At 41.6% G+C, this 20055-nt stretch overlaps 1 protein-coding gene across 1 annotated transcript in view; it reads right to left on the bottom strand.

Moving 5' to 3' along the window:
- Positions 1-20055, bottom strand: part of KCNH5 (potassium voltage-gated channel subfamily H member 5) — a 151390-nt gene that overhangs the window by 93147 nt on the left and 38188 nt on the right. The window contains exon 6 of the mRNA XM_009638013.1: positions 9525-9954. Within this exon, the coding sequence (XP_009636308.1) occupies positions 9525-9954 (430 nt within the window). The remainder of the gene's footprint in view (positions 1-9524; positions 9955-20055) is intronic.

The raw sequence follows: 20055 nt of genomic DNA, 5'->3' as shown, positions 1-20055 counted from the left end.
ATATCAGCTTAAACCAAAGTCAGCTCCTCCAACAGTTCCCCTGAGATCCTGTCTTGTAACAGATTTTCATTGATCTTCTCTCTCTCCAGCTGGTCTACAGCTTTCTTAAAGCCCTGTATCAAAAAAAGAGATGTCTCACCAGCCCTAATCCCAACAGAATAAATGCCCTGTTCAGCTTGCTTATGACATTGCTCCTGATACTTTCCAGAGTGAGATTTACAGGTTTTAGCCCACTGACAACTTACATTCAGTCCGCAGTTGCCTATCACCTCCCCCCTCCCTTTTCCTCCAAGATCCTCTCCAGCCCCGCAGCAGCAGATTTGATTTGCCCTCTTTACACGTGATGCATTGCACTTGCCTTTATTGACATTCACCTTGCTGATTTCGGGCCGCCTTTCCAATTTATCAAGATCATTATGGATTCTGATGCTGTCATCTAAACGGCTTGCAACCCTTCCCATGACTCCCCCGATGTACTCTCTCTGTTCTGCCACTCAACTCTGCTAATGAAAGTGTTGAATAAAATCACAGGCGGGTCAAAGACTTCCCTGGCAATTCCCTCCAGGTTTGACAGTGAAGACCTTGATTACTTTTTGAGAGAGATTTTTCAATCAGTTATCTCCGACTTTGTTATGACTGTGTTGAGATCATCTTTCACTCGTTGGCTATGAGACCACTATGTAGAAAAGTGTCAGAAGCCTTTTAAAAAGTTCAGATATATCGTATCTACTAAATTCCCCTTATTCACTAGGCAGTTATCTTGTCAAAGAAAGAAATCAGATTAATTTGCCATGAACTCATCTTGACAAATCCATGCTGGCTGCTGGCCAGTGGAAGAAAACTAGTTTTAATCATTCATGACCAAAATGTTCCTACTGAAGCACAACTGGTTGGGTTTTTTTGCCTCAGCACTGGCAGGGATGCACAGCAGGTATCCAGGGGAGAGATGCTATTTGGGATGCTATCCTCTCCTTCCTCCAAATTGAAGGGAAAGGAGCAAAGCTCTTTAGGGAGGAACCTGCAGTCATACCCCCACATAGGCTATGCCTCCACCAGCAGAAAATTTTTCCTGATTCTACCAAGGTTCTTGCAGAAAAAGCTGCGGGAAAGATTCATGAAGATGAGAGTCGTGCAGGCTCAGTCCTCACAGCTCTCAGTATTTTCAAGAGGAACACGACATTGTACTACTTCAGACCTACAGAAATGAAGCAATGAGAAACTGAGAACTAGTATCTGTCATCTTTTATCCAATTACCCGATATCCCTCACTACCACCAAACACGTTACAGTACCACAGGCAGCAGTGCAATAATGAAACCTCCCAGAGATTTGGGCTTTTTATTTCTTTTCCAAAAACAACACAAAAACCCCAACTCAAACAGCCTCTCTGGATATGCAACCACATCATGCAGTTTTTCAGTTTTGAAATTCAACCTAACAAAATCTAGGCAAGGAAATCTCTTGATTGACCTGAAAAAAGTAGTATTTTAAGGCCTGATTCTCTGATATGATTCAATTTTTCTACAGTGGGACACTTCCTAAAACAACTTGTCTCTTCACTCCACCGACCATAATAACAAATTTCTATACACTCTGGTTGATAAACCACAGCACTTGTCTGCAAGTAAAGCTAGGCCAATATTAAGGAGATTAAAAATACCTGGTTTACCCACAGAAAAGCAGTGCCCACTGAGGACCACAGCCCCAGTGAAATCAGGCAGGATCTGCCGGAGTACCTGGCCCGGCTTACAGGTAACTCTCCCTTTGGAATGCCAAGCACACACGGGTATTATCTCATGAGTATACAAAATTAAGCCCTGCAGATTTCCAACGAAGCCTGTGCAGACACAGGCCTAGATCGCTCACTTGGCTTTCCAAAACTTCAGAACAGAAAAGTACAAATAACCTCCCCAGCCCCTTCCATCCAAGTGGTATAATACCTTGGGGGTTATCTTTTATCTGAGATTTGTTTATCCCTCTAGCACAATATGCTATAAAGCTGTGCTGTGTCGTGAGCTAGTCGGATATATCTGCTGATCTAGTTGGATTAATTAAAACTTTTTGCTTCCTGAGAGATACAGATGTTATGAGTAATCCAGGACAACCTGATCGTCCCTCTGGGACCACCTCAGGTGGTTGCTTGCACTGTGTGTAAGCAAGAGCACTGTGTAAAGGTTGATGTTCCACATTTATGTATCACTTGTTTAATAGCAATTTTCAGTTGTTTTAAATAACATAGCTCAATAGCATGAAATAACATTTCTTTCTTCATTCTTACCTCTCCCACTCACTGCCCCATCTCTCTTGATACCATAAATTCATTTAAACATATCAAGCCAATGATAATAAAAGTAAAGCTTATATAAACACACACTAGCTATAACCTTGCAAAAGAAAAAATCCCATAAAGCTTCCCAAGGAGGCTGTTTTACAGTTTTAAAGCTCCTTATATAAAAGAGACATGGTTTTGCTATAAACTAGAACCTGAATATCTAAAAATCTAGTGCCATGTCAGAGTTAAAGCAAACCAAGGCACATATGCCCCGCATGGTGCTTCTACCAATTATCCTTGTCGTATCCACCCCAATCACCCCCCACTTGGACTGAAGTTTCATGAAAAGTAGAGGACGCTAGATCTTTTATTCCCTAAGAATAACTAATTTTTTTGGCTGTGGGCTACTGATATATGTATACTCTAAGCCTCTTCCATGCAGCTGCTCAGAGAATATTAAGATTGCCAAGTTCGGCTGCTGCACTGAGACCAATACCCTGCCTGGAAACACTTCATCTGCTCCAGCTGTGAGACATAACTGAGAGTGCTAACAATTAAAAGACATCACAAAAAACATCTTCAAAACACCTTTTCAATGGCACTCAAAAGGGGAAATTTTCACTTGCAAGGCACCTTCATGTAACTTTCTGTGTCACCTCCTTCTGTTTGCGCTGATGGGTAAATGGGAAGGAACAGTTTTACTCTCTGCTGATTTGGATGTTAAAGAATTTAACACCTTTCCCATTGCCTCATCTGAAATAATAAACTAATGAATTTGTCCCCAGTTTCACTTATAACTTGTATCGCTGCCGTAGTTGTGCAGAAATCTTTACCCCTAGTCTTCTAGGCCTCCTTCCACCTTTTGAGAACCTTTCTTCAAGCTCTGAAATGTCAAGATACGCTCACTTCAAAGACAAGGGGCAGGGGTAATGCACAGCTTTACTTCTGGTATTTCATCCAGTGAGATATTGGTGACGAGGCCAAATGCCAACCTGCCCAGAATAAGACACCTAGAAATACCCAAATCAGCCCTTCTGGGAAAACCTTTAGCACCCTGTCTCAATGTTTAAAACCACTCTGGGTCGAGCCATTCTTTACTGCAAGGCAGCCCCCACATCAACATCTCCTCCTCCATTAGCCCTACATCTCTTGGAAGACCAATTAGAAACTAACCATCTCCTCCAGAAAATCTCCACCACCCCTAAATAAAATGCTCTGTCTTTGAGACGTAGTTATTAATGCACAGCTGAGTTTGCAGCCTTTCCGGATGGATGCATGCTTGTGCAGAGGAGCAGGAGGGAAGCAGTTGCACACAGAAGAGCGCCTAGTTTGGAAGTATCCTTGTGCCCTTCCCTCAGTAGCCTCGACCGGGGCAGTTCTGCCAAACTATGTAGTAGATTCACATTGTACAATGTAGAAGACCATGAAGAAGTGAGAAGCTGATTCATCCCTTCTTGACTGGGCCAAGTTCTGTAGGATATTCAAAATTTTGCTAAGTCCAACCTGTCAACAACCTGGCAAGTGACGCCTCCTGGGGGGGGCAGGCTGTCACCCAGCTCTCCAGCCACTTCACATGTATTGCTGTGGAAGCAGCCTGCACCCCACCTGCCGAACGCAGCTTGGGGGTTGCACCTGCATGTAGCTGAAGCAATTAAGAGCTTGCTAGCAGGGCCATGCTCTTGTTCAGAGACATGTTTCCCCCCACTAGCTCACATTTTAAGAAACTGTAAGGAGCAGCTCAAAAATTGGCACAAGTCCTCTACTACTGAAGAGGTCAAACCCTTCTGCGGCTCCCGGATGGGTGGTGCAGAGCCTGTCCCTCCCATATCCCACATCTCTGCAGAAAAAGAAAATGCCCTTACATAGGACCGACTCTTGTAGGACCCCCTTAGAGCAGAGTTGGATTTCAACCATAGCTAAACGCTCAAGCCTATGAATTCCTACAGATGTAAAGCCTTCTCACATTACTATCTGTTGCTGTGAAAAATATGATTTAATCTACATTACTGGCAACGCTTTTTGCTAGAAGGTGCTATTTTACACATACATTTTCCTTGGGATCAAAAATTAAATCCTATGGACTCTTGGGATTGCTTGTCTGGAAGTCTGCCAGACAAGTGCTTTCCTACAATTATACACTGTTGTGTCAGTGCGTGGGCTCAGCCGCTGCTTAACAAATTTACTAGATAAACCTCCATGATTCATACAAACAGCACTCAAGCGCTAACTACCATATATTGGCAGGGAACTGACGAATGTTACTTGAACAATGAAAGAACCCACTTGAATAATGAATTAGGTTTTGGCAGATCAATGGAGAGATGACTGACAGTCCGCGGCAGTCCATGTCACAACTCCAAAACAAGAGCCAAGCAGCAGCAAGGGGGGGTGCCACAAGCAACCAGCAGCCTTTCAGTATCATGCGCCCAATACGAGAGGTTTTAGAACCAGACGTGGCTCGGACGAGAGCATCTCGCAATACGAAAGAGCATGTCCTGTTCTCTCTGTTTAGTAAAATTAAAAGCAGGGTAACAAGAGGAACCCACCCACGCTCTCCTTCACCGGCTCTCCCTGAACAATAACAACTTGGGGTCAAAGTGACAGCAATCACATCTGTTTTCCTTTCCAACCTGCAAATCATCATCCTGGGTATTTTTAAGATGAAAACAAGAAGTCAGCATTTCAAGCCATGAAATTAGAAACTGAGTTTTGGAAAGAGCTGTCTAGATATTGCTCCAATAGCAATTGCGTTTCTGGCAGAAATGACCACTTTTCCAGAGAAGGTATCCTGTACAATCAACCCCAACAAATTCTTCTGCTCATACACAAAACCAATTTGAATTAACAAGCCTGTCCTCACCATAATTCAAAACCAGTCATTGAAAAATAATATCTTCCCCACAACCACATCCCCATAAATCTGGAAGTAAACAGAAGCCAAAGCAAGCTCTGTATGTATCTCCCTAAAGGAAGAACAACAAAAAACCTTTTCTCAGCTTTTCTGGCAGCTGATGGGTGACTGAGACATTCTTCTGCGACTTTCACATCCTGAGAAACAGTGAAGTATTCAACGTTCATTGACACTCCTGCCTTCGATGTCTTGTTCTGACCTTCCCTTGCAGCAAGGATCACTGGAGCATTTCAGTGACCAGCGGAATAGACTGGATTTCTGTTATTGCTTAGATGAAGTTGGGTTGGGCCCACTCAGCTGGACAAATAAACTCATCTCAATGCCATATTTATGGGGCTAGATTGACTGCAGTTTGCTCTGTGTCATTCAGAGCAATTGACCAATTTCAGTGTTGCACATGGATGGGGGCAAACCGATCGCTCGGGGTTACACATGCAGAAGAGTATGAGAGACCTTCTGAGCTGCAAGCTGGGAAGCTGGCCACTTTCTCCCAGTGAAAGCACAGGAGGGAAGAAGGCATACGGCAGTAACCTAACTCTTGTTGTTTAAACATCCACACTTGTTTCTTCAGAAAACCCCACCTCTCCTGAATTCTGCAAGCTGTTTCATATTGCCATGTTCCCCAAAATGCCTTTTCCCTTTGACAGGCTTTCTGCTCACCGAAGTCCTGGCTGTGCTGGGTTGCAAGATAGTAATGGTGTACAAACCAAAAGTATCTTTGTGGCTTCTTTCTTAATACATTCCTTTTTGTGAACGGCACAGACCCAGTTAGTTTTATAGCTACATCTATGGCTGTGCTGCAGAAACATCAAACCTGCCTGTGGACTGAGCTGGAGCAACATGCAGCAGCAGAGACTGAGTTTCTTGCTAGAGCTGGTGAGCTGACAGAAGGCAATGGGAGGTTTACAAGAAAGGTCCTTCCTGAATGATAAACGATTCCTGGTCCGTTCGAAGGATGCCAGACCTACCTACTTGTTCTGTTCTGTGCAGAGAGAAAAAAAGGAGCTACAAACCCCAGATTTTCAATGCATATTCAGCAACCCTAGGCAGCAAATGCAGAGTATGTATTTAAACAATAACCCTTGTAAAAACCTTGCTCCCTTGTCATAGGATGCTTTATGTTTCTATTTTTAGCTTTTCAAGTGTCAAGAAGCAACAGAAAAAATATTGCTGAACAGCACTGGACACCAAGGAAAAGCAAGTGAGGCAAAAGAAATCTGAAGTAAGCTCCGCAAGATGAGGTTAAGTTATTCAAAGCTCTCTTTCCTGCAAGACAGGTGATGTATTTTCAGTCTAAATATCCCACCCAATTCTGTCCTCAGTGAACAACCAAGTGACAAACTGCCAGTCAAACTGAAAAGCATCCCCACTCATCTGGGTTTCCCGTGCCACTGCCCCGCACCAAGCAATGCTTTATCAGCAGCTACAGAATCTTAATTTGGCTATTTTTAACAACTACAGCATTTTGCAATCCTGACCACCAGAAGGATTTGCAAATCTCCCCAAATACTTCTCCCAGGTCCTGATAACTTTGCCAGCGTGAATAGGAAACTTCAGGCTTGCAGAACGAGCCGCTGCCAGCTGACAACGCAGTGAAGATTTTCTTTCATATCTGCAGTTTGCATGAGTAGGCAGCTGGGATTGTGATGAATTACTATCTCTGATTCCAATGCTAAGTTTAAGACGTTTATTTGGCACCGTCTGCTAGAAGAGATGCTGCCAATATCAACTATTGGTATTAGCAAACTTCTTCGGGAAAACTACCGAAGGTGTTTCACAGTCTCTCTCTGCTTATAACAGGAGTCAATTCAGGGAACAGAGCTTTTTATTGATTCAACTGTAATTGAATTTTGCTCAATGTTTATCTCAAAACACTGTTTCAAAAGAAAAACTGAAACATCTTGTTTGGAAAACAACTCAAATAAGTAATTTTCAGTTCTTAGTTACACATTTTCTTGGGGCCAAATCCATTTCCCAAGCTCATGAGCCACTTTGATTGCCTGAGAACTTGCATCAGCCCTTTGCTGTGCCCCCGTCCCATTTTGGTGCTCAGACTGTCATCTTTTCAGCAGCTGGCACTGCAAAGCATGTTCATACAATCCTGCAGGTCTGATCTCTGAGCAGAAATAGTGCATATATAAAGCCCATGACCAGCATCTATTTGGAAGTTGGCATATCCCCATCCCTGGAAACATTCAAGGCCAGGCTGGACGGGGCTCTGAGCAACCTGATTTGGTTAAAGGTGTCCCTGTTCACTGCAGGGGGGTTGGACGAGATGACCTCTAAAGGTCCCTTCCAACCCAAAGCATTCTATGGTATTTTCTAACCAGTATTCAACCAACCAAGCAACTCATTTAGATTTCAGGAGCAGTCATCACACTGATGTGCACGAACGGAAAATCTACAAATCTTCATTGATATGTTTGCAGAAGATTCAACCATTTGATCTTAACTGAGCATTTTTACACTTGCAAAAACCTAAAAAGGTGGTGTCTTCTGTCTGCAGCCTTCCTGCATGCCGCAATGCTCTTCACCCCACTCACAAGAGAAGCCACATTTATTTCGATGGTATTACTTTTATGCAATAAGCAACTTAACTGTCCCTCTTGAAGTTTAGATTCTACTTTTGACTTCGCCCAAAAGCTTAGAAACCTATTCATGGTGTTCCAATTATTAAGCTTACAGGTACCACTTATAAATTTGACATGTACATTTAAAATTTTGTAGGTAACACTTACAAAAACTATTAAAATCAGCCAGTGGTACATACATAGGTTGTTGTAAATGTCAACTTTGATACTGCTATGTGTATTTCCCATCTTTAACATGTATTTCAGAGATGAAAAAGCAAGACTACAATCCACCTAGAACAAATACAGAGCAGCTTACAAGCTCCATTTGCCTTTCACTTACTGAGGCCATATATCTATTTTGTTATTACTATTATTATTATTGTTATTATTCATCATGTTGTCATGGCTCTCACCCCACCCTAGATCATTTACCACAGCTGCTTAGTTCTTTCTGTGGGACTCTCCTCGGCAGAGCAACAGAACTCCCCACAAAAGACAAGGGCAGTAAATATTACAATATTTAAAATAAATTCTATGTCCAGTTTATTCTCCAAATCCCCAGCCTTCTGTAAATACCACAAAGCAGCTTCAACAAATGGCTAATGGGCACCTATAGGTTTTCTATGGCCTAGCTGCAAAAGCTCATTAATGCTCTAGCTTGGGGATTTGCTTTTTATGGACTTCGAAATGTTTTGAAATACATCAACCCATCACGTAAAGATGCTGTTCAGCAGAAATTTCACTGCACCACGCTGCAAGCAGAATCCTCAAACTGCAACCTCTCTTTTTAAAAAGCATTTAAAAATCTCCAAACAAATGGCTTTAATCTTCTAAAGATCTAGAAAGACTGTACCAAGAAAACTTTCCTTTTTATAGTACAGTATTTCTCTGAGATGAGCTCAAAGTGTTAGCTGAGATAATTATCAGAGAGATTATGCAGATCTTATTTTCCAAAGGTTTTGTTTGCTCTCTTGTTGCATAATTGCTTGGTGTTTGTATGGAGCTCAGAAAACACAAAGCATCAGAGAAATACCAAGAATTTTTTATTTAACAGAAAAATAATTCTCCCAAATGATATTAACAATTTCAGCAGTCTTCACTGTATTTTGAAGATTTCTGTTAACCTGGAGAGCTGCTCCGTGATCTAACCTTGGCAGCACATGAAATGAAAAATGTGCCTTACCACTCTTGCTTTTAGACTATTTCAGCAGAGCTGCAAAACAGCGGGAAGCAGAGAAAAGGTGCAATATAGCGTCTAACGATTTCCTGCACTTCTAGCTTTGCTGGTGACAAAGGCCGCCACATTCCGGAGACAAAATCAGGACTTGTTGAAAGTCAAACCAGAGCCATAAAGTACAAAATCACTTCATGGAATCACTAAACGTTTCGTAAGCTGGCTAAAACCACTTAAAACGTATCCAAGCCTGTGCAAGTTTATAAGCAAAACTCAGTCAGACCACCTGAATTTGAATACACATTGCAACTTTTAACCAAATTCCAGCTAAGACCCTTCAAACACAATCGAAGCTGTTGTTAAAGCATAAAGAAGAGACCCAGAACTCAGTAACAGTGTCATCAGGCACGCTTACGTACGTACTATGCTTAGTCTTGCAAACAAGTTAAAAGCTACAGCAACAACATGATTATTTACTGGTACTTCAGATTTTTTAGGATGTCAAGAAAGCTTACAGCAAGTGTGCTCTGCAACCACCATACTATCTATACAACCACCTTTTGCTTAAATGCCAGAAAATAAAATTCTACTTACAGCCAACCATCATCATGGCCACCGAAAAGATCTTCTCTCCATCAGTGGTTGGTGCTATGTTTCCAAATCCTATCGTTGTAAGGCTTGTCATGGTAAAGTAGAGAGAGGATATGTACAAGGAGTCTTTACTGGGTCCTCCTTCCCACTGCCCTGAGCCAGTGGTGTTGTATCGATATGGTGTCCCGATACTCAGTGCCAACTGGTAGAGCCAGCTATCTGTTTTGATTGTATTAGTGACTTCATCTATAACTTCATAGTCCCCGATGCTGTACCATATGCAGGCTAGCCAGTGGGCCACCAGTCCAAATACACACACCAACAGTACCAGTACAGCAGCACCATATTCCAGATAATGGTCCAGCTTCCTGGCAACTCGACCGAGTCGTAGAAGACGCACCACTTTTAAGGAACTGAAGAGGCTACTGATCCCCTAGAAAAAAACAAAAATCATTATTTCATCTGAAATATCCTGCTGTTAACACAGAAGGCTGTACAGCAATTCCTGCATCTGCTTTAAATCTTTTTGTACCTCATCAGGGTAAATCAAGTCTGGCACTCATTAGGTGGATAAATTACTTCGTTCAAGTTCAGTCTTTCCAAGTGGCAGAAGAGTTCTGTGGAATCCAAAGTGAGAAATGGCATGTTTATTACAAAGAGGAGTGATTCGATGCTTCGGCAGTTTGAAGTAAACGGAAGACTCCGCTCAGATCTCAAGCAGGTCAAACGTGGTGGAAGAGCAGTCACAGATGGAACTACACCATCCAAGTGGAGCCTTCTGGAAGCTTCTCAGAGAACAGTATTCTATTAAATCCAAGCAGAGGATTGCTACTCTGGACAAAACAGCAGTCCACCTACTTCAACAACCCTCAGTATTAACAGATTCTCAAGACAAACATCAGAAAGTAATTCTAACAGGGAACTACAGAGCAATCTGCCTATTTTTCCTCTCACCCACCAGAGAGTAGCTGCGGAACCTCCTCTAGTCCAACAGTCTCCACCTCATATTATCCTTCACCGCAGCTAACGTAACTCCGGATATTTTGTTATTTGTAAGAAGTCTCACTGTCTGAACATGGAACTAACAACTGCGGGCACACAGCCTTTCTGAGGGAGGGTAATACAGACCACAAGGCCCTGGCAAGAAAACCACATGCCTCTGCATATAGGGTTAATCTCCTTTCCCATCAACAGATGTGGCAGATATTTTCCTAAAGCAAATATTCGTGCGGTCAGGTTTTTTTTCCACACAAGATAAATGAAGTACGAATAAATGGAAGTACAAATATTTAGGGAATAGAAGCACAGAGACCATCAAAAAGTTAATAGAAACATCTGAGAGGGAACAAGAAATGTGTATGTCCTCCTCAATGCACAAATGCTTTGCAATGTATTTTAATAGAGTTTATAGATACAAAAAGAGAAGAAAAATATGTTCCTGATCTATTGCAATCCCATGATATACCTAACTTGTGCATTAAATTAATTAGTGGCTCAAAATAGAAGGTCTGCAAAGGAAGGTTTCTAGTATAAAACATTCAGAAGCTGAAGACATTTAATTTAAAGTAGAAATTAAGACATAGAAAGCAATGAGGCAAACATTCCTAGTTACTGTGCCAAGATTAAATTGCCCTTTTCTGTGCATCATTATCAAATCAGTCTAGTCAAAACACTGGCTAATTATATTATCAAACAGCAAAAGACTGGAGTTTCTGGAGTTTTCCATACCAGAAAAACATTAATCTCTTTTACACCTCTGTTTCTTTTCACAACTAACGTTTGAAGGGTAACATACATCGGATATTTCCAGATGTAATCTGTTTGACAAAGTTCTTGTATGCTTTTCAAATCCTGTTGGAATTTGTTTCAGATCCTCAAATCCTTAATAAATTGAAATTCTATATTTGCATTCAAGCCCTCATGATGACTAATACCATGGAGGGAAGTGGAATTTTCCCATTTTGATTTCTGTATTTTGCATTTGCACAGGACACAGATTTAGTTTATCACTTTTATTTGCATCTAAACGTGTATCTACTTATTTGCTTTGGGATATATGTCTGTGAGGCACTCTGAACAGCCAACTTGTCCAACACACTGGGAAGTCCCTTACAATGTTCATTACACAATGGACGGAGGCCCGTGGACTACTGAATGAGGGTCACCCCACAGAAACGAGATCTACATTAAAAAAGGAAACTACAGACTAGTTTAATACTGTATTTCATGAAATTACCCTGCAGCGTGTTTCAGTGAATTTAGCCTGATTCTGAAAGTTTACAACTTGCTGTGAAATTGGAGGGAGAAAACAGCAGGGTGTTTTTTTGTAGGATCACGTCCTGATGCGTTGGTCAAGAAGATATGTATTATTTCCATTTTACTTAAAGAGCCCCTGTTCATTACCAAGATTAAGGCTGGGCAAGGTGTTCGAGACCTGGCATCCAAACTTGGGAGTCCCCTTTTTGCACCCAGTAGTTTAAGTCTGCCCCAGAGGCAAGGCTTACACTGCACTTTCTACTGCACAAACCCAAACCAAGACTCAACCCTTGATGAGGAGAGTTTACAGTCTGACACTCCATCCTCCATCCATCTTACATATGGATCCATATTACATATATATGGGGTCACAACAACTCCATGCAATGCTACAGGCTTGTGGAAGAGTGGCTGGAAAGCTGCCCAGCAGAACAGGACCTAGGGATGTCGGTCGACAGCCGGCTGAGTATGAGCCAGCAGTGTGCCCAGGTGGCCAAAAGGGCCAACACCGTCCTAGCTGTTGGAGCTGGGCCCCTCACTCCAGGAAGGACATTTGAGGGGCTGGAGCATGTCCAGAGAATGGCAACAAATCTGGTGAGGGGTCTGGAGCCCAAGGCTGATGGGCAGCGGCTGAGGGAACTGGGGGTGTTCAGCCTGGAGAAGAGGAGGCTGAGGGGAGCCCTTATCACCCTCTACAACTGCCTGACAGGAGGCTGTAGCGAGGTGGGTGGTGGTCTCTTTTCCCGAGTAACAAGTGATAGGACAAGAGGAAATGGCCTCAAGTTGCGCCAGGGCAGGTTTAGATTTTGTATCAGGAAAACTTTCTTCACCGAAAGTGTCGTCAAGCATTGGAACGGGCTGCCCAGGGAAGTGGTCAAGTCCCCATCCCTGGAGGTATTTAAAAGATGGGTAGATGTGGTGATTAGGGACATGGTTTAGTGGTGGGATGGCAGGGTTAGGTTAAGGGCTGGACTCAATCTTAAAGATCTTTTCCAGCCTAAACAATTCTATGATTCTATGGTTCTACATTTTCGCTTTCTAGTTTTACATGGACAGTTTAGCAACTCTACAACTAATATAAAAATACAGCATTTATTTTGAAGCCTTGGAGAATGTTTTTGCTGTGATTTTTTTTTCCTAAGCACAGACAACAATCACATCTCTTATGTATAAAAAGATGTTTCATTTTAGCTGCCACTGAAATGTATTCTTTCCAAAGAGTAATTTATTTAAGTTTCACTGTAAGTCTTAAAGCCTGTTCAGTCTGACCCACTACTTTAAGACCAAAAAATCAGAGATACATTTATAAGCATTCACATTTCATGTCTAATCTTGCAAAATGTAAAGACAATATTGGAAGCTTTAAATACCTATCCCATAAAACACTACCTAGGAAAAAGCAATTAAGCACATACTAAATGAATACATGATTCATCATACTGTGTAAACACTGGGTTGGGTCAAGGTGGTACCTTTACACTTAAAAAAAAAAAAATTGCCTTATGATAAATGCACAATTGCTAATATGCAAAGCTCTGCCTAAGATTCAGCAATGACCTTTTTGGTGGAAATTATGTGAAGGACTAACTGCCTTGAATTACATTTGGACTATTAAGAAATTCAGTGTTCTAATCTCAACTGATTGCTTTCTGCCTTTAATTCCATTTTTCTTTTAACTGTATTTATGCTCCATAATGAATATTTTGGAAATCCTTCGACTAAAGGATGAGCATCTGCTCTAACTGAAGTAACCTCAGCAGTCAAGGAACAGAGAGGTGATTAGAAACCTTGAATGGAGCATGTAATCCCGTTTGGCACTAGCATCATGTAAATAGCGCACATTTGATACTGAAGATCCAAATTTCTGGGAGGAGCATTTGTCACTCTAAGGCTGTATTTAGTCAATTGGACCAATTGTCTGTAACGTCTGCTGGTCTGTGTTCTCTGACAGAGTATAATCTCGTTATGAACCATCCAATCCCACCCCTTGAGGTTTTGACTAATGTATTTGATCATGTCTTAATCAGATGAGGACATTCAGCTTGCTCATCTTCAGTCATCTCAGCTGCAGAAATCTCTTAACTGAAAAAACACTTTCTGAAGAATTCCATTTTGTGTGTCAAGTTTGGAACCAAATTCCTATCTGGTACACATCATCAACTTAAGTGTTACAAGTGTGAGTCACAGGAGACTTTCCCAGTGACCTCTAAGGCCATCAGATCAGGAGAGGGCACAAGCAGTAGCTCTGAACCAGCCCTTTTTGTACCACTGTTGCTATTTAGCAGACAGCTGAAGCCACCACAAAGGATGTAGACAATGTCAAATTTATCCAGAAAGACATTTTTGAGGAATGGATGTTCAACTTTGGACCTAAATAAACCATACATGATTGAACAAAGCCCAAGTTTATTGACATAAGCGCCTTGCAAAGTCTGTGTTCTCAAATTCTCTTCATATACTAAGAAAGGAAATTCAGTTTGATAGTGGAGGCACAAGTGATGACAGCACTCGGTCTGAAACGCAGAGGGACAGCTCCTTCCTATTAAAATTACCTGAATCTCACCATCTCAGATCCTAGATGTTACCACATTGTCAAACTTCAGTCTTCCGGGATGACAAGAGTGTCTAGGCTGTGTGTCTGACTCTCAACTTTTCTGACCACAAGGCTGAGAAAGATGTTTCCTGCAATTGCAATACACACCATGGGAACAGACCTCTGCACCTTGAGCAAGAACAGGGAGCTAAGTTCTCTTGCACTTAATGAATCCCTGATACTCCCGGCAATGGGAAGGATGAAGCTGTCAAAGTCATGTTACGCAGGGGTTGAGAGCCAAACATGCAAGAGGACAAAAGGAACGTTGGCACCAAAGGAAAACAAAGGTTAACAAGTGTGGGAAATCACTCAAGTTAGTGTGAGCGCCAGAGGTGCCCTCCTAAAGCAGGAAAGCAAGCGCGGAGTCTGCTCTACACTAAAGGAGCAACAGGATAGCAGAGCTGCATCTTTGGAAGAGACATAAAAGATTTAATCAGCTGGTTACTTGCTAATCTAGTAAGTCTCTTCTGCAGTAGGAAATTACTGCATAAAGGTTTTAAAAAGTAAAATAAAAACAAAATCACCCATTAGTTACTACCATCTAAATATACTAAAATCTGCTTAAACCTCAACACGAAATCCCAGTAGGCTGAAATGATAAATTTGTGCATGATTTTTTTTTTTTTTTCTATTAGGGAACAATGTGCTTTTCAATTAGATTTCGCTCTGTGATTTTTTATTTATTTGTTGTTAGCTGTGGGCACATATGCAACAGCAACAAAAAAATGAAACATGCATTTTAAATGTGTTCTAAAACCGAATCCTCCCGGCTCTGAAAATGGGGATCGGTACTGCATCATTTAACAGAAAACACTGTTTCAGAAAAGGTCAGAGGAAAAAAAAATTAAGAGCTTTTCACTATGTTTTGATGTTCAGAACATTGTCGTTTTGAAGAATTTATGGAGTGGCCAAGAACCAGAGCTGGGAACCTTTCTATGAAATGCCATAGGGCAAGTTGCCACTGCAGTCAAAGGTGTGCCTGCAGCATATACAGACCTGCTTAAGCTAAATTTGAGCTAATATGCTTAGAGTTGCTAAACACAGGCAATTACAGCAACCTGCATTCAGCAAAACCAGCCATTAAAGCCATCAAATCCTCTGAGGAGTTCGCAGCCCAGGCTGAGCTCTTTATCTCCCTGCAGGAGCAAAATGGTTTCAGGTAAGTTGAGCTCGAGCCCACCTGCACAAGCCACAGCCACACCACGACTGAGCACTAACCACCCTCCCAGCGTGGGAGCTCGTCTCACGTAACGCCACAACCTTACGGCCAACCATCCAGTCCTCGTGAATTGTCCGTCTGTCCTCCCTGGTGAGAGGAGAGGGAGGCACGTCAAGACGAGTGATTCACCCCGTCCTTCTCAGGCTGCCGGGGATGGGATGAATCACCTCCCAGAGCTGTCTCTCCCCCCTCCCACTGAATACAAAGAAGCTGAAGCCTATCACTTACACGGCTTACGGGAGGAGAAATTAAACCCATCCTTAGAAATCTGGATAGCCCGGATCTGGGCAGCATCCAAACCTGTTATGTTATTACCGAGATAGATATTATGGAGCACTGCCTCACAATGTGAGACTTATCTCTCTCGATATGAGCTTAGAGAATAAATGCTATTAATAACAGTAGGCTGAGATTTTCTGCAGATGCAATAGCATGCTTATTTCTCCATTGAATAGCCAATTACTCCACAGAAAGTGATGCTACACTACTTTTGCTTGACAGGATTTTGCAGAAGTCCCCATTGGCTTGAAGAAGGAATTGAATCAGTTCATAAAAAAATGAACAATTGCCAAGTAAACTGCACTGGGGTTCTTGATCTCAAAAGGGCAAGAGCTGGTAAATTATAAATGACAGTATATTGAACTACAGACTGTAATAAGTGAAGACAACTGGACTGTGAGTGATAGAAGAGTCAGACACCTGGCAGCAGAGGACACCTGGAATGTCCTTACGTCAAAAGGTACAAAACATCCAGAGGCTGTATCTCAAAGAAGGGCAAAAACTTGTAAAGCTGGGCATCGGCTATAAATGCATAAATAATCACCCAAAGGAAGAAAGCAGAAACAGAGAACTGACAATACGTAAGAAATAAAAAATTGATCAACAGAAAGCTACACCTTAGAGTTTAGAAAGAATAAAGTGAGAATTGCCAAATGTCAGGTTCAACTTTTCCTTGTAAAGAACATTAAAAAAAATACCCAAAGATTCTTCATGGTCATAAATGAAAAAAGAACAACAAAAGTGATCAAGCTGCAATAAAGTAAAAATAATCCAGGCTTGGGCTAAAAATTAAATTCATTCTTAACTTTAGTTTTCAAAGATGATATTAATGTTTTCCAGAAAAGCTAATGCATCAAGAAGGAAATAAACAGACACATTACCTGAACAAATGTTAAGGGAAAGCGTAATTAGAAACACTGAGATAAATCAAAATGCAATCAGTGCAGGAATAGGTTTGCTAAGCTGGAATCTAGCCAAGTTTTCCTGATAGCTTTCTCTGATAACATACCCCATTTTCTAAATAAAAGAAATGCAGTATTTCAATAACACACGGGATGATATTATTCAGAAACACAAAGAAAACAGGGACCACAACTGGGATTGTAAGGTGACTGAGGAACTTGTGGAAAGGATGGCAAAATGGAAACCATTAAAAGGAAGTCTAGCAAGGGCTACAAGTGGCAGCTCTCAGGGATTTCATTGGTTTCTTAGGGACATAAGCAGAAATACAGTCACAAAATCTGCTGACGGCACACCTTTGGGACACAACCGTCAGTGCGAAGAATAACTGGGTGGGAATAAAGGAAAATGTGGTAAAGCTTAACAACACAGAGTCTCAAGGCATCCATTACAGGGCAAATTAAACATTTCTACAACTACAAAGATCTTTAGCTGAAGATTACTGAGAAAAAGAAGTATTTGGGTATATGGGTTAATCCCACAGTGACTCAGAGCAATCACTGGGTTGCACTCACAGAAGAGGTTAAGCCAGTTCCAGGATGGATCAGTCGAGTGTTTCCACTGTCAAGAGGAAAAGCCGAACCCCGATTACAGAGCAAAGATGAATTCTCCACCTGGACTAATGCATACAGCTCTGCCCTAAAGAGATGTATTCAACCTTAACTGTGTGCAAAGAGAGGCAGCTGAGATGGCCAAGAAAATTTTCATAAAATTTCATAAATGAGGTTTCTAGACAGGATCAGTTTGCTTAGATTAAGGAAAGGAAAACAGGTGTGTTTACGTGGGGGGAGGGAGGGACAACTGTTCTTTTTAAGCACATCGAGGAGGTAAACATGAGGGAAGGAAAAGAAATATTTAACCAAGAAGTTTGGCACAGGGACAAATGTGCAGACTGCAAATTACGACAGATTTCCAGACACCATGAGTTAAGGTGGATTCTGACCAGTTTATGGGAAGGGCGATACAATGAACCTGCCCACCAAAGCCAACGGCTTGGTGACTCAAAAGGTCCCTGTGAGTTTTACCCCTATTATTTTTTTCTGCTTTTCTTTTTATCCTTTGAAAATTTGAAGAGAGGCAAATACAGCCTCAAGGGGAGGATGCATCTCATCTCAGCCTAAACTACACCGTGGAGGGGTCTGCATCTGAGCTAGCCAAACCAGCGTGTCATTACAGTCAATGGTGAGAAAAAGCATTTTAGGGCAGGGTGACTCCTCAGACCTATTTTAGAGATGCATCTTAGAACATGAGGAGCCATACCCTGAACCTTGTGAACCCCTTGTGGACCATGCCCAGGCCCGTGTTTCATCAGATGAACCCCACACTTAGTAAATTTTGAAATACAATCCAAATACCTTATTTAAAGAAGCATGGGTGAAACTTTCATTACTTTTCTCTCACCAGAAGTAATTATACACAAAAAAACTTCACCCAAACTAATCACTTAGCTGGTTCTGTAAAGTCAAGGTATAGCTCAGCATTTGGTATTGAAGCAGCAAAAAAGGCACCATTTTTGTAAACCTTAGGCAATCCTCACCCAGCAGCTGTTACAAGACAGTACACAATGTAAAAGAAAACAAGGTGCCTACAGATTTTGGGAACAACTGAAACGGTGAGTCGTGCCAACACGAGCGGGTGAGCCTGCAGGCATGTATCCAGGAGGTGTGATTCTACGCAGTGCAGGAACAGCATCTAGGAGTAGGTATAGGCTGTTTGAAATTTAACCAGCAAATCATGCCCAAAAGAAATTTTTGAGCTTAGCTACTTAAATAGAGCTTAGCTCTAAAATCCCTGGTTAGCTCCTTAATGCTTCTTTACTGGAGTTAATGTTAAAATAAATCTTCCAATATATCTCAGAAACCCTTCTTTTTAGGTAAACAATTAATGCAATCAGGTTGCATAGTTACAAATCAAAATGCTGGAATGAGAAAAATAAAAAAGCAACATTTCTGACTTATCACCACTTTAAAAACTGAATTTAGGGTTGCATTCAATTACGTAAATCCACACAGGAGTAAGGAACTTTGCTTCTGCACAAGCTATCGAGATCCTGGGTCCATCTAGATACAAGCAGAGCCCATTTAATACTTGACCCTGCACCACTGATAGCAATGAGAGTAGTGACTGCAGAGAGCACAAAATAGAGTCCTCACAGCAAAATGAAAGCAAGTAGGTTTCTCATGCCCTCTCTGAAAGCACCTCTAAATTTATTGCTTGAGATTTATCTTTTTTTTCCAGACGGATGGGGGAGATTTTCATTTCCTTCCCCCCCCCCCCCCCAACACAAATGTCAATAAGCTATAACATTATAAATAAACTTCTAGTCAATTGTTTATGGCACAACTATTCAATGCAATACATTTCAAACAGTGAACAACTGAGGTTATAAAAAGAAGGGCGACTTCAAAATATTTCTCCTAGATTCAAGTTAAGGGGGATGTCACATCTTGCACTATTTATTTGTTAGTGCATAGCATGCCCAACCAGGAAAAAAAAAAAAAAAAAAAAAAAAAGAGGATGACATAAAATCTGATAATTTTCACTTGCTTAAGGAAGGTGGACAGAGAATGAAATGGGAGGGAGAGGAAGGTGTGTCACATCGGTTGGGACAGCTTCTGAGCTGCTGATAGTTTAATGCCAGCAACAAACTACAGATTTCCTATGCCAATATAGGAATAAAAAGACAAGAAATATCTGGAGAAAGTGACCTGAGCTGCAATGTTTCTGCAAGTACTTTGGGAAGTACACATATCCCTGATGTCAAGGGTAGCCGTAACACCAACCCAGTCTTGAACAAAATACCCCCACCAAGTTACAAGGCTGTCTCGCTAGTAAAACATTGCTAATTCTGATATGAGCCATGCAGTTAGCTTCTCCAAGGCTGTACCTTGGCTCCATTTTGCCTAGAGCAATTGCCCATCCCTAAGCCTGCAACTCTTTTCCTCCCATTGCCGGCTGTGTACAGCAACCCCCACAACGTGGATTTGCACTACTCCCATCGGCATTATTTCAGCGAGTATCTGACCAGATTATTTCATTTGCTCATCTCCTTTGTAAGCCTTCCCCTCCTTTGCAAGCACAGGGATCATGCAGCTTCTCTTGAAAGTACTCCACACGCAATTTGCCCCAATTGGACTCTGCATCACTTAATACGGCTGACTAAAGATTTCATTTAAGTGGCTTGTACCCAACATCTGCTTCCCAGTAACATATACAACACACTAAAA

The sequence above is a fragment of the Egretta garzetta genome, unplaced genomic scaffold (assembly GCF_000687185.1).
Source record: "Egretta garzetta isolate BGI_Z169 unplaced genomic scaffold, ASM68718v1 scaffold95, whole genome shotgun sequence".
Taxonomy (NCBI): Eukaryota; Metazoa; Chordata; class Aves; order Pelecaniformes; family Ardeidae; genus Egretta; species Egretta garzetta.
The sequence above is the reverse complement of the archived record's forward strand: the minus strand, read 5'-3'. Positions and strand labels throughout refer to the sequence as shown.